This window comes from Pecten maximus, chromosome 1, assembly GCF_902652985.1.
Source record: "Pecten maximus chromosome 1, xPecMax1.1, whole genome shotgun sequence".
Lineage (NCBI taxonomy): Eukaryota > Metazoa > Mollusca > Bivalvia > Pectinida > Pectinidae > Pecten > Pecten maximus.
The window spans coordinates 55,345,873-55,370,765 of NC_047015.1; the positions used below are offsets into that span (position 1 = coordinate 55,345,873).

The following is a 24,893-nucleotide window of genomic DNA, read 5'->3' on the forward strand; positions in this document are numbered from 1 at the left end:
GGGACCGTCCTAATATAAATGAATTTGGGATCATTGAAAAATTCAAGATGGCGACTGCCTTGAAAATCTTGTTATCGTTACGTCTTCATATCAATGTTTCCAAGAGTACGTTTCTGGCGAATAATAGCACCTCGTAAAAGAAATAATTATGACATCATGAAACATTTCCATTCAATATCGTCATAATACATTTGGTGATATATACACAGCTGGAATATTATCAAGTGTACGAACTAATGAAAACTTAATGTTAAATAATGAAAATGTGTATTTCTATCAGATTAATTAATAAAAAAAACTGCCTCCTTGATAAGAATGAAAATGTTTTGTTGTGAAACAGCGCCATGTATCAACTACGAACACTACTTTAATTGTATATATTATATATTGTAAATGTTTTTCCCAATACATTAAGTCAGTATGCGAAAAGAGAATAAAATGAATTTGAATTTTGACAATGACTGCCGCTCGAACTATCACACGCATAAACATGTAAATATTCCAAATATGAATTGCAATAACTCGAAGCGAAAGGAAAATAAACAACAAAGTTAATGTTTTATGCACTTTTAAAGTATTCATTTTTTCATTAAATCGTCTTGATATAGTTTAGAAAACCATAGTGCGATTTACTTCTTTTGTTTACAAATATAAACCCGATTTATCTTTTTCTTTCCGTCACAGATCGCGTCCATCATTGTACATGTAGCAGAAAAGCCGGACCGTCGGTAGCAACACGACACGTAAAACTGAACAGACGGTTCTAATGCAGCTGAAGGAGGAAGGGATAATCCAAAGAAAGGGGAACGGAGGCGTGGCCTTTGTACTGGAACTTAACGGTATGTCCGAATCTGACCTCCCTAATTCTTCCCGGATACAAAGGGAAGTAGCCCGCCCCCAGCCCAGTACGCCACCCACTCCTGAGGGGCGTGTCCACTCCTGAGGGGCGTGTCGACCTCTAATCTACGGTCCCCCACGTCGTCTTCCTCCGATAAACAGGACATCTATTGAGGCCAAACAGACTCCGGCAAAACGCAACAGAGAGAGGAAGACAGCAGAACGAAAGGGCAAATGGACGAAAAGTTACGCCAGAGTCCAGGCAACAATGGAGAAGAGACCGATAAATAATATTCAAATCATTTATATACGATAAATAAAATTCTATATCATTTATATTCATATACATTGTATTGTAATATTGTTTTGTATTTATATTAAAACATATTACGAATATCATGTTATATTTCAGTTCTTCGTTTTATGTTGTTTCAACGCAACTTAAGGAAGAGCCTTAGAGGGCATAATTCCAAGGAAGGTAGATGGAGGGGTGGCCTTTGTACTAGAGTATTCTAACTCCTAAACTCTTCCCCCCCCCCCCCCCCCCCCCCAAATACAAAAGGAAATATCCTCAGTACACCACGAATGCCTAGGAGATGCACCGGGCTTCCAAGTCATCCTCCTCCAATAAACAGGACATCTATTGTTGAAGCCAAACAGGCACGGGCAAAACGCAACATAGAGAGGAAGACAGCAGAGCGAAAAGGCAAATGGGCGAACAGTTACGCCGGAGTCCAGGCAACAATGGAGAAGAGGCCCGATAAATAAGATTCTTAATCAATAAGATTCTAAATCATTTATATATAAATTTAGTGTTATTGTTTTGTATCTATATACTAATTAATGAAACGAATGTACGTTATTTTAGTTTTTCATTTATGTTATACAATACATTGTAATCGTCACGAAACGTTGAAACTTCAAAAACATAATCGAAATTACTGGTTTCATATAGAATGTATATACAAACTGTGTTTATATATTTTGTATTGTTTAACACCCTATCAACAGCTATGGTTATTTAATAATATAAGGACGGCCTCCTGTGTGTGCGAGATACATTCGTATGTTGTACATGTAGGTCTCCTTATGAAAGTCCGGAATTGATGCCGACTTTACAGTGCTATCTCAATGAAACATACTGCCGAAGACAAACCAGGACACATTGCATAATACCGATATCTGGAGAACCAGTCGTCCCCCTCCCGAAAGGCTTCAAACAGGAGTAGCATGTCTCGACCAGGGAACAGAACACAAAGCCTTCAACACAGGTAAGGCAGTTTCAAAAGAGACATTAGGGAGAAAGTAAGAATAGGAAAAAGATATGATGCCAAATTTAGTTTTTCACACTTTATAAGGGCCTTATCATGCCCAATCCATTATACATCATCCAAATCCTAAAAACAGACCAGACATCTTTAGAAAATGTGCAAAGTAGAGCTACCAATCGAGTTCACTCTCTTATAATAACTAGATTAACAAATAGCAGCATTAATATTTTAAAGCAAACATTTCGCTAATTTCCCTTTTGGGGCCCTGCCAGTCGCCAGAGATCAAACTTGCCATACTGTTTAATTTTAACACTTATTTTTTTTATCAGAGATATTATTTCATCATAGGTCTTATTGCGGGAGGAAATATATTAAAACCAAAGGCATTGGGTGTTGCCCATTAATTTTTGCATTTAAGTCTTTTTCTGTCAAAGCAGGATTGTGATGTCGCTTTACAACACAAAATACCTTCATACCATTAAATTAAAGAAATGGTTGTTATAAGAGACCAGAGGTCTTGGTACCTACTGGCTTAAGAGAATGGATTACCCTGGATCTTTCAGGACAACTTTTGAACATATTTGACCCCTCAATAAAAATACATCTCCATTAAATGTTGTAACATATCACTTAGTCGGATGTACGTCTTGCGGGTTAAAATATTAGGCCTCTGGTTGGTCGATTCATTATGAGACTGTTGAAAGGAAATAACTTTCCCAGTTTTAATAAATTCCACAATAATTAAAAAGACAAAATTTTGAGGCTTTTGTTGCTGGTCAACAAATTTAGTATCATCATTTTGCTGCCTCACAATCATAATACACCTACATACTATTCAAAGGCAAATAACTTGCGAGTTATCACCCTTCAATAAATTCGATTTGAGGCTTTATCTTTTAAAGCAATAAGGAATGGATATCATTTTACAGCTCATCAGCCATATTAAAAAACATAGAATATCCTAGATTCCCCACAGCTCCCCTTTGTGTACATGACAGAAAAATCTTTTTTTTGTGTGTCAATATTCTTAATTGTGGGTGGGAATCATAAGGATAAAGAGGTGCTCCGCCTCGGGAGTATATGTCAATCACACGCCTCAGGAGTACGATATGTCAATCACACGCCTCGGGAGTACGATATGTCAATCACAGGAAAAACTACCACCGAAAAATGTAGCATCATTGACAAGCATCATTGCTACTTGTTGTAGTGAACAAAATCTTAGAGGAATTGAATAAGAAATAGGAAACTTCTTGTATTTTCTACACAATGCTCATATTTGGCATTAAAGGGACATAACTCTGGTAAAAATAACCACAAAATTTAGCAACTAACTTGTTTAGCTATTGTGGTAAAGAATATTTGTAGCAAGTTTCATGAAAATCTGACGATAAATAAAGGCACTAACAAGGAAAAGTTACTGGATAGAAAAGGCAGGGTATACCATAATACAACCAGTCGTTAACGGGCGTATAAAAACTTAATTATAAGTCAGAATACATAACACATACTATTATCAATCAATGCCAAGTCTCAGTTTATTCAGACATTACACAATGTAAAACTTGAGAAGCTGTGGCATGCTGGAGCGGGTCCCTGAATCAGTAAATCTTCTGTTCCTGACGCTGAACAGACGAACCTGTTGTATGCACTTTCGACAGGTAATCCGTGAACTCCTGGTATGGAGATTTGGTGAACACCGTTTCCTTCCACAGGTCAGGGGTCAAGTAGGCATAGGTGTTCGCAATGGCAGCGTATGTAGCCTTGGCTGTAATGAACAGTAATCTTGTTATTAGCACTCTCTCCTGTCAAATTTTCTAAAATTAAGTTTCACATACTAGTCTCTACATTATTTTACAAATCATCATCCTGAAATTTGACAGGTCTGGTGACAAATTTCCAAGTATATCTACCTTATTTTCAGTTCAGTAAACAGACACTGTCCAATTTTCAACAGTTAACAAATAACTTTTTTCCTAAATGTTACCAATGACTTACCAAAGTTTCCCAGTGTTGCTGTGCAGCCTCTAGCACTGGTGTAACAATCCTCAATACCCGCCATGTTCAACAATTTCCTGGGGACAGGTGCGCTTACGATGCCTGTACCACGGGGAGCTGGGATCAGTCTCACTGTGACACTGCCACACTTACCAGTCACCTGTCAAAAACAAGAGAGAAACATTTAATCTAAACATTTAATGAGCATGAACAAATGTTTCTGTTTTATTATTGTATGGAGCTTCACATAAAAAAATTAACTTTCTAAATACTTGCACTTTTCATTAGGTTTTTGCGTTTTTGAAAAATGTATGCAACAGATAAATTTAAGTTATGACTTAATTTTCACTTGCAAATAATTACCTTGCACGGTACTGTATGTGGTTTTCCGATCTTGTTACCCCAATAGCCTCTGCGTACGGGGATAACGGAAAGCTTGGCTAGAACAATAGCCCCTCGGATAGCAGTGGCCACTTCCTTTGAGCACTTCACTCCCAAACCAACATGTCCATTGTGGTCTCCAATGGCAACAAAGGCCTACAAATACATATTTTACGAATATCATCACAGGTTTATCAGTTGAACAAGCGATACTAATTGAATTTCCTACTTGGTTTCTTTTGAAATATCAACAATATTGCCCAAATTACTACAACAATGAAATGGTTTGAATTAATTTACCTTAAATCTGGTTCTCTGACCAGCTCTGGTCTGCTTCTGGACAGGCATGATCTTGAGGACTTCATCCTTCAGGGCAGCCCCAAGGAAGAAATCGATGATTTCAAACTCCTGGAAAAGAACATATCGAAGATTATTTATTTAGGTCAAAATCCATGCAAATTAAATCTTATCCCGTTTTTGTAAAACCACTAATTAGATGCTCTGTATTACAAATCTTATTGCTATAACCTTGTGAAAACGGAGAGTTCATCCACTCCACCAGTCAACCACGTGGGTTAGTTTCACACCTTAATTAGACTAACAGGAATGTTTAAACCCTTTTAACTTAAAGAGCCAAATGCACCCAAACCTTTGCAATACGTGTTCCCTCTCTTACTTAAAGAATTCATTCTAAAAGGAAGCATGTATTCACCTTGATAGGCAAGGAAAACAGATAAATCTCCTCCAGAGATTTTATCTTCAGATCCTTCACTAGACGTCCTAGTTTAGTTACAGGCATCCATTCCTTTTCCTCCTTTGCCCCACGTCCACGTCCCCTTCCTCTACCACGCCCACGTCCACGACCGCGGCCCCTGCCACGTTCGCCAGACCCAAATCCTCCCCTAAATCCCCCACGTCCACCGGCTGGTGCTGCGTCCGCCATTGGTGATCAGCTACAAAAGAAATGGGATAATTTTTATTGTTTCCAAGTAATTTTTTTATCAGAACATATGTAAACGTGTTAAAAACATGCTATGACAACACAAAATGTGAAAAATTGTTGAATTTTATTGACGATTGCTATGATAAATGATGGGTTTGTTAGCGCTCTTAAAACCACCATGTCGTCTCTTACGTGTTTAAACCGGAAAAGGAAGTTGAAAGGAAGGGTCTCGCAAAGCAACGCTGTAATCGAGAATCGACGAGATTAGAGATGGAGAAACGAAAGATACATACTGTCAAACTAAAACAAACATGAATTCCTTTGACATTATGTAGCGTAGTGCTTCTGTATTGGTACTGTGGAATAACACGCGGTAAGTTTTATTTAGATAGTGCAAATGTTATCATAATAGTTAGTTTCTGTTCCAAAAGTCAGGGAAATCTGGACATGATTGCAGCGAAGTTTCGGCTGCATTCTCGAGTTTGTTTTCTTTCAAGATGCTGTCCATGTGGGTATCGTTTTCTGAAGTGTCTTCTAAAGTTATGTTTGTGTGTAAGACTTGTGACATAAGTTTTGGGTGACTGATCGACAAACTCTGACATCAAGTTCCTAAATACACGGACATGTTTTGCATATTGTTGTTGGGCAAGTTTCCTAGAATTTTGTTTTAAATTTGATATTTTAGGTGTCTGTTTCACAAAATTGTCATTTTATCGGAAATTATATATCAACTCAAGTACTCCATGATTTCCGTTCAGCTCAAATGACTGCAGCATGAAGCGTGATATTATCTGGTAATCCCCATGTCACTTGTTAAACTTCCTTATTTAATTTGACATAAATAATGGGTGGTGGGATTTCCCTGTATATCTTATAGTACATTCTGAGAAATTTCATTGGGGGTTGCAGCAAAACTGTGTGCAGAAGTAAACAAACAAACAAAAAAAAACCTGGTTTTCGCACTAGCGTGACCCCTGGTGTAGCAGGAACGGCTTCATACTTATTTCAAGGGCAATTTTTTCTTTAGCTGAATCAATCGTTAGATCATCCATCGGTCTACTCTACTCAACCAGAGATCTTGGATACAGTAAAGTACCCTAATGGAGATTAATTCTCCCATCATCAAACCATCAGAAGATCTTTTGTCAGTATAGGTAGGTGTTCAAACAGTTCATGAGTCTGTAGGGCTTCCAGATATGTCTATTAGACGTGTTTTGACCATTGGACAATGTTATTTCTGAAAAACAGTGATTAGACTTCTGAAATTGGTAAAACTCAAGGGTCAACTGGATGCATTTGTAAGTATATAAATTTGAGAGTTGAGGGGAATTTGAACAACAGAAAGATGGACCTATCATACTTCTGCCTCTATGGAAATTTGAACTGGATATTGAAAAAAAAAACCCCAAAAAACAATACAATATCTAAAATATCATTATTCAGTATTCATTGCTGACATACTATACATGACAAAAAAAAACATCATTTGAGTATCAATCTCAAGACATCGTCACAAGCCTTCATTCATAAGGCATACTTACAGTTTCCAACTTTTAACAATGCAGAGTTATTTGCTCTTTTGAGCAGGTATTGATTGTTCTGTCATTAGTTTGTCTGAGAAAATAACATTGTTTTCTCACAAATTTTTGATGTTACTCATTAACCAATGATGAAACAATTAATGCTATCTAGATATCAGAAATGTGAAATGAAGAGGTCTTTGTTTTGGGGTAAAACCTCCGTTATCGATATCCCTGTTGATGTTGTTTGAGGTGAAGCCTGATGTGTGAATGGAATGGCCACGATTATCCCCTGTTGTGTCCAACTCTGCTCTCTGTTAATAATGGACACTCCTGGCCAGTAGATCTCCTGTAGTAATTTACTGGTTTTGAAATTTTCTCAAATCTGTTGAAGGTATATATATATATACCATATATTGGAAGTTATAAAAGTACATTGTAGTATGAAATATAGACTGTGATTACAACTTTACTAATTAATATTCAATTTTACAATATTGGATACATTTTAGATTTTGTGAAAATTTTGCATGTTTTTCTAATTAAATTGATCACTTCACTTACCTTGTGTATGTCAATATGACATTATTGGTATCAAAATAACAGTAAATTTGTACATTATAAACTATCAAGACTGATTTTCAAATCTATATTAATTAGCCTGTGAAAATTATTAACCATTTGGTTAGGGTACCCACTACTATACCCCATTCACTCAACTAGGTGTTATGCAAGGAGGTCCTCTGCGACTATCAGCTGATATTGATTAATTGTTTATGCGATTATGGTTTATTTTCATGTATATATCAACATATGGTAAAAAAAATAAAAGAAATTGGAGTTGGGGCCGGCACTAATGTAAAATCCCCTTAGACGCTGACCCCACCTTTCTCAGTGATGTATCTAATTTCCATGTTTACAATTGTAATTGGCAACATATACCAGGCACGATTATTCTTTAAATATTTCACCTTTGCCTCAGTCCTGAGTCTTTGTCATCATGAGATGCTCATTTAGGTGATAAAAGGCTGTAGGTCATACAACAAGGTTCGGGATGAAAACAAATTGAAACTATTGGTTCTGGTAATTGAATTGCCAGAGAAAATGTTTCGAAGCAATTGATGGTATATTTATTGTCAGCATAATATATATATGTGCTGGTCATAATGGTCTAGATATTCACTTAATGATATGAAAATAATTTTATTTTCCAGGTTGAAAATTGAAGCATAATGACAGAAATGATGGAAGATTTGACTCTGAAAGAGATGGATCCTGAGGTAATTCTTACTCGTTTGTTTACTAGTATACAGTAAACCTTCGGTCAGTTTAAACAACATTAAACAAATATTGATGAACCTGTTTGAATTATACGAAATTATGCTTCAGAAAGTAAGCGTGAGTTTGAACTATCAAAGTCGATATATATAACAAAAATGTAATCGGCAAAAATCAAGGCACAAACATGTACATTGGCATATCTGATGTAAGGCCGATATGTAACAATGGTGAAAAAATGGCACATTTATAAATGATTTAAATGATAGTTTTCTTTATCTAATTCAGTACTATTGTTGACTGATCATTAGACTTTCTTCGTTTTGTAATGTTGAATTGTGATCATTCTTGTGCGAAGCAGAGGCCATTGTAGTTTTCTTTATTTAATTCAGTACTAGTGTTAAGTGATCATGGACTTTCTTCGTTTTGTAATGTTGAATTATGATCATCCTTGTGCGAAGCAGAGGCCATTGTAGTTTTCTTTATTTAATTCAGTACTAGTGTTAATTGATCATGGACTTTCTTCGTTTTGTAATATTGAAGTATGATCATTCTTGTGCGAAGCAGAGGCCATTGTAGTTTTCTTTATTTAATTCAGTACTAGTGTTAAGTGATCATGGACTTTCTTCGTTTTGTAATGTTGAATTATGATCATCCTTGTGCGAAGCAGAGGCCATTGTAGTTTTCTTTATTTAATTCAGTACTAGTGTTAATTGATCATGGACTTTCTTCGTTTTGTAATGTTGAATTATGATCATTCTTGTGCGAAGCAGAGGCCATTGTAGTTTTCTTTATTTAATTCAGTACTAGTGTTAATTGATCATGGACTTTCTTCGTTTTGTAATGTTGAATTATGATCATTCTTGTGCGAAGCAGAGGCCATTGTAGTTTTCTTTATTTAATTCAGTACTAGTGTTAAGTGATCATGGACTTTCTTCGTTTTGTAATGTTGAATTATGATCATCCTTGTGCGAAGCAGAGGCCATTGTAGTTTTCTTTATTTAATTCAGTACTAGTGTTAATTGATCATGGACTTTCTTCGTTTTGTAATGTTGAATTATGATCATTCTTGTGCGAAGCAGAGGCCATTGTAGTTTTCTTTATTTAATTCAGTACTAGTGTTAATTGATCATGGACTTTCTTCGTTTTGTAATGTTGAATTATGATCATTCTTGTGCGAAGCAGAGGCCATTGTAGTTTTCTTTATTTAATTCAGTACTAGTGTTAATTGATCATGGACTTTCTTCGTTTTGTAATGTTGAATTATGATCATCCTTGTGCAAAGCAGAGGTCATTGTAGTTTTCTTTATTTAATTCAGTACTAGTGTTAATTGATCATGGACTTTCTTCGTTTTGTAATGTTGAATTATGATCATTCTTGCGCGAAGCAGAGGCCATTGTAGTTTTCTTTATTTAATTCAGTACTAGTGTTAATTGATCATGGACTTTCTTCGTTTTGTAATATTGAAGTATGATCATTCTTGTGCGAAGTAGAGGCTATTGTGTAGGTCCTAATACAGCACACATTTCATTCGTGACACAAAAGGTAGACTACCCGAGACTTTAATAATGAGTTGTTTGCACGGATATAAATTTTATTTGAATTGGAAACTATAATATATATAATATTTTTTATAGGACTATCATTTCATAGCTATATAGTGAATCGTCGATTAAACAAATTGAAAGCAGTCTTCATAACCGTCCAGTGCTACTGTAAATATAAATCTGTGTGTTAGTAAAGTTAGGTCAGAACATCCAAAATGTCAGCTTTTAAATTATAAGTAATATAATACTCCTACTGCTGTATCTTCTGAACTAATTTTACACCTTCAAAATTAGTCATCCCTACTGGGACACCTAGGATTGTTTCGACTGGACATGAAAGCTAATTGTGTCACTCACTATGACTGACTGCCGAACCTTTCAACTTCACACCTCAACACCTCTTGTGACATGCCCTACTTACGGGGCTCAAAGTAGTGTTATGGCCCTTAAATTCACCATTGGCGACCAGTTATTGACCTATAAGGTGCCTGTATGGCCACTAAAAAATTGCGTAAATTTGCGATTTGATTAATCTTTTAAAAAATTTAAAGGTAGCAGTCAATGCTTAAATGATGTTCACAATTGAAAAAGTTACAGAGAGATGTTATACTGATCTAAAGAATTAAAAAGATTTTCTTTTTTCAAATTTAAGACAACTAGGCCAGGTGACTAACTTTTCCAATTGGCACCATTTATTTATGACTTGGTAGTCAAATAGGCCACCTGTTAAAAATATTCTCTTTGAGACCTATAGGCCTGTACTTAGATTAAGGGCACACGTTTACAGGTAATAATTAAGGGATGTCTGGTCGTAATTGAAAAATCAAAATGCTTACTGATAGTCAACACGGTATTTTACAATGTATTTTTACAATGTAAAGAACTGAATCAACGCTGAAATTCCAAATCTGTGAAATATAGTTATTGTTTGTCTGACATATATGTACTGCGATGATCACACATATATATACAACCCATTACCCTAAACGTGTCTGTTGATTAAACTATTGCCGTAAGCTTTCATGGAGTTCGCCACAAAAAAAAATCTTACTGTAATTATAAGTTATTCATTTTACATGTTTGAACTATCCAAAATAGGGTCAATTATAAACAGAGTTCAAACTTTCACTAGCTTGAAAATTATTGATTGTATTGGAGAAAAAAATGTGTTTGAACTATTCACCGATTGGAATTACCTGGAGGTTTATCGTAATAATTATACATATGTAGCTTCTTAAAAGACTTAATGTGATATGGAACACTCAAAATGTTATCTCCAAAGAAAAAGATTTCCAATTGAACATCAGACCGATGTTTGAGTAAAGCTCATAAAAATTATTCCCCTTGCACTGAATATGGATACATGTAGTCATGATCCAGAACCATGTTGGTCTGTGACACCAAGACACAGCAGGGGCCGCGGTGGCCGAGTGGTTAAGGTGTACCGACACTTTATCACTAGCCCTCCACCTCTGGGTTGCGAGTTGGAAACCTACGTGGGGCAGTTGCCAGGTACTGATCGTAGGCCGGTGGTTTTTCTCTGAGTACTCCGGCTTTCCTCCGGGGATCCACCTCCTAAAACTGGCACGTCCTTAAATGACCCTGGCTGTTAATAGGACGTTAAACAAAAACAAACCAAACCAAGACACAACAGAGCAGCGTATTGAAATATAAAGGGGGAGATAACTCATTTTTTTGTGACGAAAAGAGAAAACAAAAATTTGTTGCATTATTTTTATTTTTATGGTAAGGTCAGGATTGTATTTTTGTTTTTACATAATCTAGTATTTATAAAAAGTATAATAATGTATTATTCAATTAACATATCTATATGGTAAACAATTTATGCAATACAATGTAGTTACTATATTATATAGTGTGTCAAAGTTCAAATGTTGTGTGTCTAGGCTTTAGTGTTATGAGACATTAAAAGAAAAATTATACATTTTTTTTGAGAATGAATAATACATATATAGATCCATTAAATAAACAGTCATGACAGATCCAGTATTCTTTTTCGTTCCTAATTTTAAGGTCAAAGGTTATAATTTACTATCAGTTAGTTTTGATCAGAGGTACATGTGATTGTGCTTTTCTTTCTTTCAGATACAGTGAATCGTTATACGTGTACATGTATATCATATTCATATTTTTTTTATTTATTCTATTTTTCATACTTTCTATTAAAATTTGGATTCAAGGTCAAAGTGCCTTCAAGGTCAAAATGCCAAATCTTAACCTCAGTGTTAACGTTTCTGTTTGTAGGAATTGTGAATAGACTTCATGATTCTTAATAGGTGTGGTTTGCATTGTTGATATTCATGCATGATTAATTGTACATGTCATTTGTTATATGTGTGGTTGTTATTGTTGTTTACTGTACAACAATAATACAAATAATTGTCTGGTCCAGAAGAACACATGTATACATGTGTGGTTCGTTTATATATACTGGACTTGCTGCATTCTGAGGTAATTGTCAGTCTGCTTTGAACTATTGGTAATATACATATGTACACTTACTGCTAACAGGGAGATTCCTGGGCTTCGGATCTGGCAGAAGGCCAAATATAGCCTATCTGAAGCATTCCTCACAGGTTTCATCTTCCTATCAAATCACAACAATTACATAAACATCTCCATCTTTTAGGGTCATGGCCATGTCACAGCCAAGGTCAGAGGTCAATTAGACAAGCTTTAAGTCAGATCCAAGTTTAAAGGTTATCCTGAATAGAGAAAAATAGTAGATCTAGAGTGCATGGATGTTTTCAATCAAAAGTGAAGGCTAGAGCCTTTGTATTTTTTGTCTGGGTCAAGGGTCAAAGATCAAATTAATCTCAGAACAAAGTATATGATTTTTGTGATATCATTTATATATATATACTTCATATTTTTATTTTTACTTTGTTAACAAATAAAAAAAAATAAAATAAAAATATGGAGAAATGGTGAAAAAAAAAAAGTTGATAAGTAATTTGATTAATTTATTTGGACAACTATTCTTTTTAGTTTTTGTATGTTTATATACATGTATATATTGATTTGAAAACCGAAGAAAAAAATTCTTAAAAAAAAAACAAAAAAAATCATTATAGCAATTAATACCAATTTTAGTTCCACAAACCGACAAATATATCTTAAAGTGTGTCTAATCAGTTAAGGTATATATCAATTATCTCTCAGATCTGGAATAGAAAGAAAATTTAAAATGGAATGTGTCTGTTAGCTTGTATGATTTTATTTGTGCATCAGCTGATCATGTATTGTTTTCACACCCACAGAAGGAAACGCTGTTCTTCCAGTTCGATGCCTCCTCTGTACCAGATGAGATGGCAGAGGTGATGAAATCAATCAAGGAGGTGAGATCTTTAATTAAAGTTTCTCATTTAAATTGTCATGCAGTCACATTTTTATGCTCAAATCACTTCCCTAGTGGATAGTGTAAAAAAATTAGCATTCAAGTTTGGGGAGGACTCACTATTTTAAAATTTATGATTCTGCAAAAACAAGGAAGTGGGCATATAATTATGGACACAGACTTATTTGCAGGTAGATATAGTGATTTCAGTTTAAACACTTCCAGCTTTCTCACAAAAAGAAAAATTGAAAAATTATTTGTTCAGCATTTAATTTTTTTACAGGTTTATTACAAATTTAGAAAAATGGACATGTAATATATTACTTAAATATATAAATACCAAGGCAGGAAACAAGTTTTAAATTTTTCTTTTTTGTTATATTATTTATAAAATTATTGAATATTTTTGTTAGCAATATACAATGTATGGTGTTCTCCCAGCTGTCTGTCCTTTCATCTGCTCATCATACTTTGTCTGCACTTTGATTGATTTAGATACATTTCTCAGTCAACAAATTGTTTACATGATATCTGTAACATGAGAGTTCATTAATGCTATAGAGTTACATTGTGAGAGGGTTTGAAAGGGTAAAAATTCCATCGAGGCTGGAAAATACATGTACCAATAAAGTGGTGCATTTATTTTTCAAGTATTTTCAAGTATGATATATTTTGTACTAATTTACATCTTGCTTGTGTGATAGATATAATACAAAAATAGAATTTGAAAGAATGAGTCAATTTTGTTTTTTTTCACAGTTGGCAGAAAGCATGTTGTTTCACTGGAAGACTTTTCCTATAATCCTGCCTTCGTCTATTACGGAAATAGTTGAGGAAACTGCTGTACCTTCTGCAGAAGGGGAAAAGGAGGAAAAAGAAAGCAAACATAGGGTAAATATTAGTCTGAGTTTCCTCTGACCCTGACACCATGTCTGGTGTAGGGCCAGAGTGCACTACTATATGAAAACGTGGAAATTCTCTGACACCAAACGGTGTCACTAAGATTTTGGTGCAAATCCAATGAAAATCACCTATCTCACATATATGGATAAAGGAGATATTTATTTACCCCCAAACACCCATTTAGTCCCGTATAGGTGTTCTATTCTGCCCGTATAGACCCTCGCTTTACGATGATTAGGTAAATATATGCTCAAGATTTTAATTTAATTAAAGATTCTTTATCAGAAATTAATCTAACTTCAATTTACACACATGTGGTAACTATAAAATTAATCATAAAGTATTTTTACTTGATATCAATGTAGATTGGTAACTCTGGAGAAACTCTTCATTCAGATATGTATGACCTTGACCTACTTTCAAGGTCATAGGGGTCAGTTATATCAAAATCTTTAAAAGATTAATTTTAAATTACTGAGAGGCCCATGGTCATAATATTGGGCCAGTATAGACTGCTGGAATGGAAAGCTATCAAGTTTCTTGAAATAAAAGACCTTGACCTACTTTTTAGTTACACAGAGATGTGATGTCATATCATGTTAAATTCTCAAAACGTTAAATCACTGAGTGGATGAAGAGAGCTCAACCAATGTGAGACCTAAAGCCTTAAATCATTAATTAGTGCATCACATGACAGAATACTGATTTCCTATTGGCTACAAAAATGGATATATGAGACGCCACTGCCCGCTCTTCTAGGCACTATCAAATATGATGTGAAATTAAATGTGTATCTAAAGTGACATCACTGTTGTAATTGATGCAGAAGGAAAAAATGGCAGACACCAACTGGCTCTCAGATAGTGAAATATTAAGTTGAATGTTGAAATTAGCAAAGTAAATGTATGTGTGGTGTACTTAAAAAAAATCAGTGCCTTCTCCAGTTCTACAATGCTATCCCTCGACAACACTGTCTGACCAAAGTGTCTTCTTCGGCTTGGGAACTGTGCCATCCCTCGAGAACACTGTCAAACCATGATGCCTTCTTTGGTTTGGGTAGCTCCTGTAAGCAAAAATTACTTAAATTTCATGTGGGATTCATTTTGGAGTTAATACGTGATGAGAGTCTATCACAAATTCAAATCCTTCGCAAACATTAAAAATAACACCTTTTGGTGGCAGCCAAGTTATCGGTAACCAATATATAGGAGTGTTACAAGTTATCGGTAACCGATATATAGGAGTGTTACAAGAAAGCAGGACTCTAATAGGTCATCATTTGCGAAATTGTAGTAATTTTATATTAATGCTTATGGAACCATGTATTCTGGAATATGTCTGAAGAAGGAAGTTCGCAAAAATAAAGTACAGAGGAGCCCACTTATTTGCATATCGGTTATTTGAATATCCCGCTTATTTGCATAAAATTCTCAGGTCCCGATTTTCTTCTTCTTTATCTTTGTATTTTAATCCCGTGTATTTGCATCGACTAAAACACCGACTACCGCTTATATGCATATAAAAATTCCAAAAAATCGAAAATTTTTAATTGACTTTAGGGTATTTTTGTGATTTTCTCGTAATAAAAGTTTTAAGAAAAGTGTCTTAACTTACATATTGATTCGACACGATGTACAACGTTATCTTATCATTGGTTCCCACTTCGTCAAAACAGGTTATGTTCGATGCATCGATATCGACATTTAGTTATTATCCAGACCATATCAGTAGCATTGTGAAGAAGAATTACTGAATAAAATATTTATATGCCTCATCTTTTGATGAGATTTGTTTATTTATTATAGCATCGATCCAAACCTGTGTTCTGTGCACTTGAACACTCGCTGAGGCAGGTTGCGATCGCCATGATTGTTTACTAGGCGCGTTGCATTGTGGGGGCATATGTGTAATGAACGACAACTCTTTGTGTGTGTGCGCCATTTTCCAAAACAAACCCAAACGACAATACACATCTCACGGTCATTTAAGACAGTCTATTGCTTAAGCAGTTCATCATCTATGATCAAACAACTAATATACTCATAGCAGGAACAAAACGCATCTCGAGACGATAATGAATGTTAATTGAAACCATCACATTGTACATCGTAGTGCCAACCCACGCGTGTATGACCGATATCGGACCCACAGACTCGGAGTGACAAGTAGTAAACGATGAAGTATATGCAAATATTTGTACATTTACAAAGAATAACAACCCATTTATTTCGTATTTACTCTTATATTTTAAATAATGTTTTTTTAATTATATTTTTAATGCAAATAACGTAAACAATCATATAGCGCCCGTTTTGAGTACCTACCTGACGATCTACATAGTGTATAAGAGGGGCCAAAACCCAACTCCGCCTATACGAATACTCCGGTTATTTGCATATTTTGTCATTGAAAAAGGGCTATGCAAATAAGCGGGTTGCTCTGTATTTGCGAAATCTAAATGATTTACAACATACCACCCCTCGACAACACTATCAGACCGTCACCATATAGTACCCTTGAAATAAGGTACTGATATACAAAAAGAATTCCTGTTGACAAAGTTAATTACATTTACATTTACAGGGGAAGATCAACTTTAATGACTTGTTCAAAGCGCCAACATTTGATGAACTAGACCAGGTGGCCATTAATTCGGCAGGCGTACTGAAGAAACTAACTGATAGACAGCTACAAGATGTCTGGAATTATGGGTAATTTGTTAAACTTAGACAGCTACAAGATATCTGGAATTATGGGTAATTTGTTAAACTTAGACAGCAACAAGATGTCTGGAATTATGGGTAATTTGTTACTGCAATAGTGAATTATCTACATTGCATACTTAAATATTTTGTAAAAGCGATTCATTGGTTATTGTGGTTATAGGTATTATAGCTTATTGCATTCATGCTGTCATGGTTGAAATTGTAACCAGAATTGTGGAACTTTGAAAGAAATAACATCAATTTATCAAAACATGTCTTCATATTGGAACAAAGTAAGTCAAAACTATTTATAGAAACCACTTGAGTACCAATACAAAATTGTTGCTGTGTGTAGTAGTTTTACAGAGATGTAATCTAGCTCTGGTACCAGGTATTGAATATTAGTTCAAACGATTCATTGATCTGCTCAGTAATGATTTCATCTTTCAAGGAAAGACTAAACTGTGTAATCCTTGTAATCTTATATACAATAATGTATATCAGGTTATTCTTGCAAAGGGTCATTTTTGTGATGTATCATTTTTTAGAAAATCATTGAAATGTATTGTTTGCAAATTTTGCTATTTTATTCATTGTAAATATTCTCATGAAGTGCACACTTTTTTCAAAATTTGACAAGTGAAAAAGTCCACTGCGCACTATACGCAGGTACAAGCCTTTGCCGTTCAGATGCATGAATGTGATGCGAAATTATTCATTCAAATTTTGCATTATCAGTGCTTGAGAAGTAATTTAAAAAAAAAAGAAGATAAAAATATTGACCTAAAATTACCATTGGTACATTTGTATGATGTCATAATATCATTGAATGATGTCATGACATAATCAACATCAAAATCCCTGGAAGAATCGATTAAGGGCTCCCTGAAGATTTTAGAAGCCTTTTTTTGACGATAGGTGTGGTACATGGTTTAAAATTGAAGTTTAAATGTTTACAGACAATTTGAGGTGGACAGTATCAACTTCCCTGGACAAGTACACAAGTGGAGACTGACCCGCCTGTTACAAAAAGGTTCCCTGACCGCACAGGACTCACTGCTGAATGTAGGTCTCTCACCAAGTCGTAGATCATCTAAGAATTTAAACATTACATGCCTTTAATATTACTTTAATCTGCCAGACAGAATAATGCAGGAAAATTTGTGTCTTTTGGCATAGTCCAGTGCTAACCTGTAAAAACTGAATTTGTACTGCTTTGTAGAATGTTTGTACCTGCCAGATCTGTCCAGTGTTGATTTCACCTCGAGTTAGCAGATTTTATCTTGTGTGGTAACGCTCACAGCCATAGTGAATTTTGCACCTGTTGCAGAAGGACTAAAATTAATTAAGCTTTAGCAAGGCAGGAAGAAGTAATGCAGGAATATATTTACTTGGATCTTGGCTGAAAATTGAACTGTTTCCCTTTGTGTTTGTCTAAAACATATATTACTGCACTTATCCACCCCTGATAAGTGAAATATGTTACCTTACTGACAATATAAGAACTTTGATGATTTATTTGTTTTCTGGGTTTATCGCCCACGTGAACAGCCAGGGTCTTTTCAAGGCAGAGTCTCCTTGTAGTAGTTGGTGACTACCTCACTGAACAACATACCAGATGCCTGTCGTATGCCATCCAGAGCAATTAGGGTAAAGTTTATTTCCTGAGGACACAATCACAGCAGCACAGACCAGTCTGTTCCTCAGCTTTCTGAGAAACAATACTGACATTGGAATTCGAAGGGAGTGGCGAACCTGGCACCTCGCACCTTAGATCTTCACCAGAGGTTACGTGGATGAGCTCTAACCAACTGAGCTTCCACGGATAACTTGTTTAGATAGCAAAATTTTGTTTACTGACGACAAGAAGGATTCAGTCAATTGGTCAAATATAATAATGTGTGCTTACTGTTATAATTTTGCGACAAAAGAAAACGTGCCGGATCGCAGGATGTCAGTACAGTTATATAAATTTTCAGTATTTCTATGTTTCAGGATATGGCTTTAGTGTTGCGGCTGCTGATCATCACCGCCCGTAACAGATTTGTCTCGCACTTCTTCAGTGTGTCCAACTCTTTCAGGGGTCTAGGTTTAGGCTTTATGAAGATCTTAGGTAGGTTCCCAAGTGTTAGATAGTAGACCCTTCCAGGGTTTTCTCGGACTCTCCAAATCCTTCATTTTGACCCCTTAATTTGAAAAACTCCCAAAATTGATAAAATCATTTAGGATTTGAGTCCATGAAAACCCTGAATTGCATAAATTATTTATTATGATGCAATATTTTGTTCAAAGTTTTAGAATGGAATTTTGAATAGCTGTCATCAGGGTGGATATTGGGAAAGTTTTCATGTGACAAATAGATTACTGGATTTTGTGTCCTTGCATGAAAAAAAAAATGACTTCATTCGGAACTAGATTATCTAAAACCCAAATATATTTATACACAGGAAGGTTCAGGTGGTTCTATGATTGTGATTTGATAAAAAACCAGTATGAAAGTTCATAAAATAATTTAAGACCTTAAAAAGTGTTACAGTATGATGTTATACATTCCTACTTCAGGCCATGATAATAAAGTATGTTTATAAAGAATTTGACACTATCTGGTCAGTGTGATAATAATAATTCCAAAAAAATTTAAGACATTACTGACAATATTTCATATAATATGGTTAGAAGTAACCGTATGTGTGTCAGCGAAAATCATTTAGAAGAACAAAAAGGATTCAGATTACAGAATTTCTACATTAACCCATATAATTACACTTAATTATAATTATAATTCCTCGTTTTAGATAAATTACACTAAAGATTGTACATGTTCCTCGTTTTAGATATAAATTACACAAGAGATTTGTACATGTTCCTCGTTTTAGAAAAATTACACAAGAGATTTGTACATGCTCCTCCTTTTAGATAAATTACACTAGAGATTTGTACATGCTCCCTGTTTTAGATAAATTACACTAGAGATTTGTACATGTTCCTCGTTTTAGATAAATTACACTAGAGATTTGTACATGTTCCTCGTTTTAGATAAATTACACTAGAGATTTGTACATGTTCCTCGTTTTAGATAAATTACACTAGAGATTTGTACATGCTCCTCGTTTTAGATCAATTACACTAGAGATTTGTACATGTTCCTCGTTTTAGAAAAATTACACAAGAGATTTGTACATGCTCCTCCTTTTAGATAAATTACACTAGAGATTTGTACATGCTCCCTGTTTTAGATAAATTACACTAGAGATTTGTACATGTTCCTCGTTTTAGATAAATTACACTAGAGATTTGTACATGTTCCTCGTTTTAGATAAATTACACTAGAGATTTGTACATGTTCCTCGTTTTAGATAAATTACACTAGAGATTTGTACATGCTCCTCGTTTTAGATCAATTACACAAGAGATTTGTACATGCTCCTCGTTTTAGATAAATTACACAAGAGATTTGTACGTGCTTCTCGTTTTAGATATCCTGATTGGCGTTCCCTCCACAACCTCCGGTGACCTAGATGGTAAGATCCAAGACGAACACATGAGGTACTTGGTGGCAGAACTGGACATCAAGGTATAAACTTTTAATTACACAATTATCTCCCTTTGCATGATTTAAAAATAAAAATCATTTGAGAAGAACAAATTTTTCAATATTTTACTTGTTTATGTAAAATACAGAACAATTAAATTTCAAATGTAAGATTTTTTTGTTTATTTGGTCATCTTTTTTTTTAAGTGTCGTATTTCTGTTTTTTTCAGCCTCATTGCAAGAAAGATTTTCAGACATTTTGTACCTATGTAAAGGAAAAATGTGAACAGCTACAAGCTGACAGCTCAAAGGTCTGTATTTATAGTTGTCATGTATTAGTGTGAATGCACTGACAGTCTGATACATGCGTCTATTTTTGTGTTCTGTCCGTCCGTCCTTCTGTCTGTCCTTCAGCTAACTTGTCCAAGCTTTATCTTACACACTACTTGTCACTAGAGCTTCATACTTGGAGGTATGGGTTCACCAGATTCTTTTATTACCGTACATTCTTGGTATATAATTTAACAACCGATGAGAGACCTTCCTTTGCTGAATTGTTGTGTTTGTTTTTAGGTCATCTGACCCGAAGGGTCAGGATGACCTATAGTCATCATGCTTCGTCCGTCGTCGTGCGCCGTGCGCCGTCCGCCGTGCGTAAACTTTTCACATTTCAATCTTCTTCTCAAGTTCCACCAGTGGGATTAAGCTGAAACTTGCCTGAAATGATCCTGAGATGGTCCTGACCAAGTGTTGTTATTTTTCGGGTCAGTCCGAAATCCAAGATGGCCGCCATAGCCGCCATTTTGAAAAACACATTTTAAACTTCTTCTCAAGTTCCACTGGTGCCATTGAGCTGAAACTTGCCTGAAATAATCCTGAGATGATCCCGACCAAGTGTTGTTATTTTTCGGGTCGGTCCGAAATCCAAGATGGCCGCCATAGCCGCCATCTTGAAAAACACATTTTAAACTTCTTCTCAAGTTCCACTGGTGCCATTGAGCTGAAACTTGCCTGAAATGATCCTGAGATGATCCCGACCAAGTGTTGTTATTTTTCGGGTCGGTCCGAAATCCAAGATGGCCGCCATAGCCGCCATCTTGAAAAACACATTTTAAACTTCTTCTCAAGTTCCACTGGTGCCATTGAGCTGAAACTTGCCTGAAATGATCCTGAGATGATCCCGACCAAGTGTTGTTATTTTTCGGGTCGGTCCGAAATCCAAGATGGCCGCCATAGCCGCCATCTTGAAAAACACATTTTAAACTTCTTCTCAAGTTCCACTGGTGCCATTGAGCTGAAACTTGCCTGAAATGATCCCGACCAAGTGTTGTTATTTTTCGGGTCGGTCCGAAATCCAAGATGGCCGCCATAGCCGCCATCTTGAAAAACACATTTTAAACTTCTTCTCAAGTTCCACTGGTGCCATTGAGCTGAAACTTGCCAGAAATGATCCTGAGATGATCCCCACCAAGTGTTGTTATTTTTCGGGCCAATTCGAAATCCAAGATGGCAGCCATAGCCGCCATCTTGAAAAACACATTTTAAACTTCTTCCCAAGTTCCACCAGTGCTATTGAGCTAAAAATTGCCTGAAATGATCCTGAGATGGTCCTGACCAAGTGTTGTTATTTTTCGGGTCGGTCCGAAATCCAAGATGGCCGCCATAGCCGCCATCTTGAAAAACACATTTTAAACTTCTTCTCAAGTTCCACTGGTGCCATTGAGCTGAAACTTGCCTGAAATGATCCTGAGATGATCCCGACCAAGTGTTGTTATTTTTCGGGTCGGTCCGAAATCCAAGATGGCCGCCATAGCCGCCATCTTGAAAAACACATTTTAAACTTCTTCTCAAGTTCCACTGGTGCCATTGAGCTGAAACTTGCCTGAAATGATCCTGAGATGATCCCGACCAAGTGTTGTTATTTTTCGGGTCGGTCCGAAATCCAAGATGGCCGCCATAGCCGCCATCTTGAAAAACACATTTTAAACTTCTTCTCAAGTTCCACTGGTGCCATTGAGCTGAAACTTGCCTGAAATGATCCTGAGATGATCCCGACCAAGTGTTGTTATTTTTCGGGTCGGTCCGAAATCCAAGATGGCCGCCATAGCCGCCATCTTGAAAAACACATTTTAAACTTCTTCTCAAGTTCCACTGGTGCCATTGAGCTGAAACTTGCCTGAAATGATCCTGAGATGATCCCGACCAAGTGTTGTTATTTTTCGGGTCGGTCCGAAATCCAAGATGGCGCCATAGCCGCCATCTTGAAAAACACATTTTAAACTTCTTCTCAAGTTCCACTGGTGCCATTGAGCTGAAACTTGCCTGAAATGATCCTGAGATGATCCCGACCAAGTGTTGTTATTTTTCGGGTCGGTCCGAAATCCAAGATGGCCGCCATAGCCGCCATCTTGAAAAACACATTTTAAACTTCTTCTCAAGTTCCACTGGTGCCATTGAGCTGAAACTTGCCTGAAATTATCCTGAAATGATCCCGACCAAGTGTTGTTATTTTTCGGGTCGGTCCGAAATCCAAGATGGCCGCCATAGCCGCCATCTTGAAAAACACATTTTAAACTTCTTCTCAAGTTCCACTGGTGCCATTGAGCTGAAACTTGCCTGAAATTATCCTGATATGATCCCGACCAAGTGGTTTTTTTTTTCGGGTCGGTCCGAAATCCAAGATGGCCGCCATAGCCGCCATCTTAAAAAAAACATTTTAAACTTCTTCTCAAGTTCCACCAGTGCTATTGAGCTGAAACTTGCCAGAAATGATCCTGATATGATCCCGACCAAGTGTTGTTATTTTTAGCCCACCATCTGATGATGGTGGGCTATTCAAATCGCCCTGCGTCCGTGGTCCGTCGTCCGTCCGTCCCTCCGTCCGTCCCTCCGTCCGTCCGTCCGTCCGTCCCTCCGTCCGTAAACAATTCTTGTTATCGCTATTTCTGAGAAAGTACTGAAGGGATGAGACCAATCAGAAAACAACATGGCCGACAGGCAGCCATCTTGGATTTTGACAATTGAAGATTGTTATCGCTATTTCTGAGAAAGTACTGAAGGTATCTTTCTCAAATTTCATATGCAGGTTCCCCTTGGTGCCTAGTTATGCATATTGCGTTTTGAGACCAATCAGAAAACAACATGGCCGACAGGCAGCCATCTTGGATTTTGACAATTGAAGTTTGTTATCGCTATTTCTGAGAAAGTACTGAAGGGATCTTTCTCAAATTTCATATGTAGGTTCCCCTTGGTGCCTAGTTATGCATATTGCGTTTTGAGACCAATAAGAAAACAACATGGCCGACAGGCAGCCATCTTGGATTTTGACAATTGAAGTTTGTTATCACTATTTCTGAGAAAGTATATAGGGGATCTTTCTGAAATTTCATATGTAGGTTTCCCTTGGTGCCTAGTTATGCATATTGCGTTTTGAGACCAATCAGAAAACAACATGGCCGACAGGCAGCCATCTTGGATTTTGACAATTGAGGTTTGTTTTCGCTATTTCTGAGAAAGGACTGAAGGGATCTTTCTCAAATTTCATATGTAGGTTCCCCTTGGCGCTAGTTATGCATATTGCGTTTTGAGACCAATAAGAAAACAACATGGCCGACAGGCAGCCATCTTGGATTTTGACAATTGAAGTTTGTTATCACTATTTCTGAGAAAGTATATAGGGGATCTTTCTGAAATTTCATATGTAATTTTCCCTTGGTGCCTAGTTATGCATATTGGTGTTGAGACCAATCAGATAACAACATGGCCGACAGGCAGCCATCTTGGATTTTGACAATTGAAGTTTGTTATCGCTATTTCTGAGAATGTACTGAATGGATCTTACTGAAATTTCATATGTAATTTTCCCTTGGTGCCTAGTTATGCATATTGCGTTTTGAGATCAATCAGAAAACAACATGGCCGACAGGCAGCCATCTTGGATTTTTACAATTGAAGTTTGTTATCACTATTTCTGAGAAAGTATATAGGGGATCTTTCTGAAATTTATTATGTAGGTTTCCCTTGGTGCATAGTTATGCATATTGCGTTTTGAGATCAATCAGAAAACAACATGGCCGACAGGCAGCCATCTTGGATTTTTACAATTGAAGTTTGTTATCACTATTTCTGAGAAAGTATATAGGGGATCTTTCTGAAATTTATTATGTAGGTTTCCCTTGGTGCATAGTTATGCATATTGCGTTTTGAGACCAATCAGAAAACAACATGGCTGACAGGCAGCCATCTTGGATTTTGACAATTGATGTTTGTTATCACTATTTCTGAGAAAGTACTGAAGGGATCTTTCTCAAATTTCATATGCAGGTTCCCCTTGGTGCCTAGTTATGCATGTTGCGTTTTGAGACCAATCGGATAACAACATGGCCGACAGGCAGCCATCTTGGATTTTGACAATTGAAGTTTGTTATCGCTATTTCTGAGAATGTAGTGAATGGATCTTACCGAAATTTCATATGTAATTTTCCCTTGGTGCCTTGTTATGCATATTGCGTTTTGAGATCAATCAGAAAACAACATGGCCGACAGGCAGCCATCTTGGATTTTGACAATTGAAGTTTGTTATCACTATTTCTGAGAAAGTACTGAATGGATCTTTCTGA

At 36.2% G+C, this 24,893-nt stretch overlaps 2 protein-coding genes across 2 annotated transcripts in view; one reads left to right on the forward strand and one right to left on the reverse strand.

Annotated features, from left to right (window-relative positions):
* Window positions 1-3,627: 3,627 nt before the first annotated feature.
* On the reverse strand, window positions 3,628-5,459 carry LOC117338490 (40S ribosomal protein S2). The gene is made up of 5 exons (XM_033899849.1): window positions 5,200-5,459; window positions 4,788-4,895; window positions 4,470-4,643; window positions 4,107-4,266; window positions 3,628-3,876 (listed from the first exon to the last, which is right to left on the reverse strand). Exons 1-5 carry the CDS (start codon window positions 5,428-5,430, stop codon window positions 3,710-3,712), a joined length of 840 nt encoding a protein of 279 aa, XP_033755740.1. The 5' UTR covers window positions 5,431-5,459; the 3' UTR covers window positions 3,628-3,709.
* Window positions 5,460-5,587: 128 nt separating this feature from the next.
* The window catches only part of LOC117338457, a 158,843-nt gene continuing 139,537 nt past the window's right edge, over window positions 5,588-24,893 (forward strand). The window contains exons 1-9 of the mRNA XM_033899813.1: window positions 5,588-5,803; window positions 8,165-8,230; window positions 13,058-13,135; window positions 13,894-14,025; window positions 16,621-16,748; window positions 17,702-17,807; window positions 18,738-18,855; window positions 20,219-20,316; window positions 20,505-20,585. Of these exons, the coding sequence (XP_033755704.1) occupies window positions 8,183-8,230; window positions 13,058-13,135; window positions 13,894-14,025; window positions 16,621-16,748; window positions 17,702-17,807; window positions 18,738-18,855; window positions 20,219-20,316; window positions 20,505-20,585 (789 nt within the window). The 5' untranslated portion in view covers window positions 5,588-5,803; window positions 8,165-8,182. The remainder of the gene's footprint in view (window positions 5,804-8,164; window positions 8,231-13,057; window positions 13,136-13,893; window positions 14,026-16,620; window positions 16,749-17,701; window positions 17,808-18,737; window positions 18,856-20,218; window positions 20,317-20,504; window positions 20,586-24,893) is intronic.

What these genes read in the sequence shown, in the direction of transcription:
- LOC117338490 (XM_033899849.1), bottom strand. Translation starts at nt 5,430, where the DNA reads ATGGCGGACGCAGCACCAGCCGGTGGACGTGGGGGATTTAGGGGAGGA. An exon ending in GTCAGAGAACCAGATTTAAG is followed by an intron (nt 4,644 to 4,787) that starts GTAAATTAATTC and finishes ATGTATTTGTAG; the next exon opens with GCCTTTGTTGCCATTGGAGA. An exon ending in CACATACAGTACCGTGCAAG is followed by an intron (nt 4,267 to 4,469) that starts GTAATTATTTGC and finishes TGTTTTTGACAG; the next exon opens with GTGACTGGTAAGTGTGGCAG.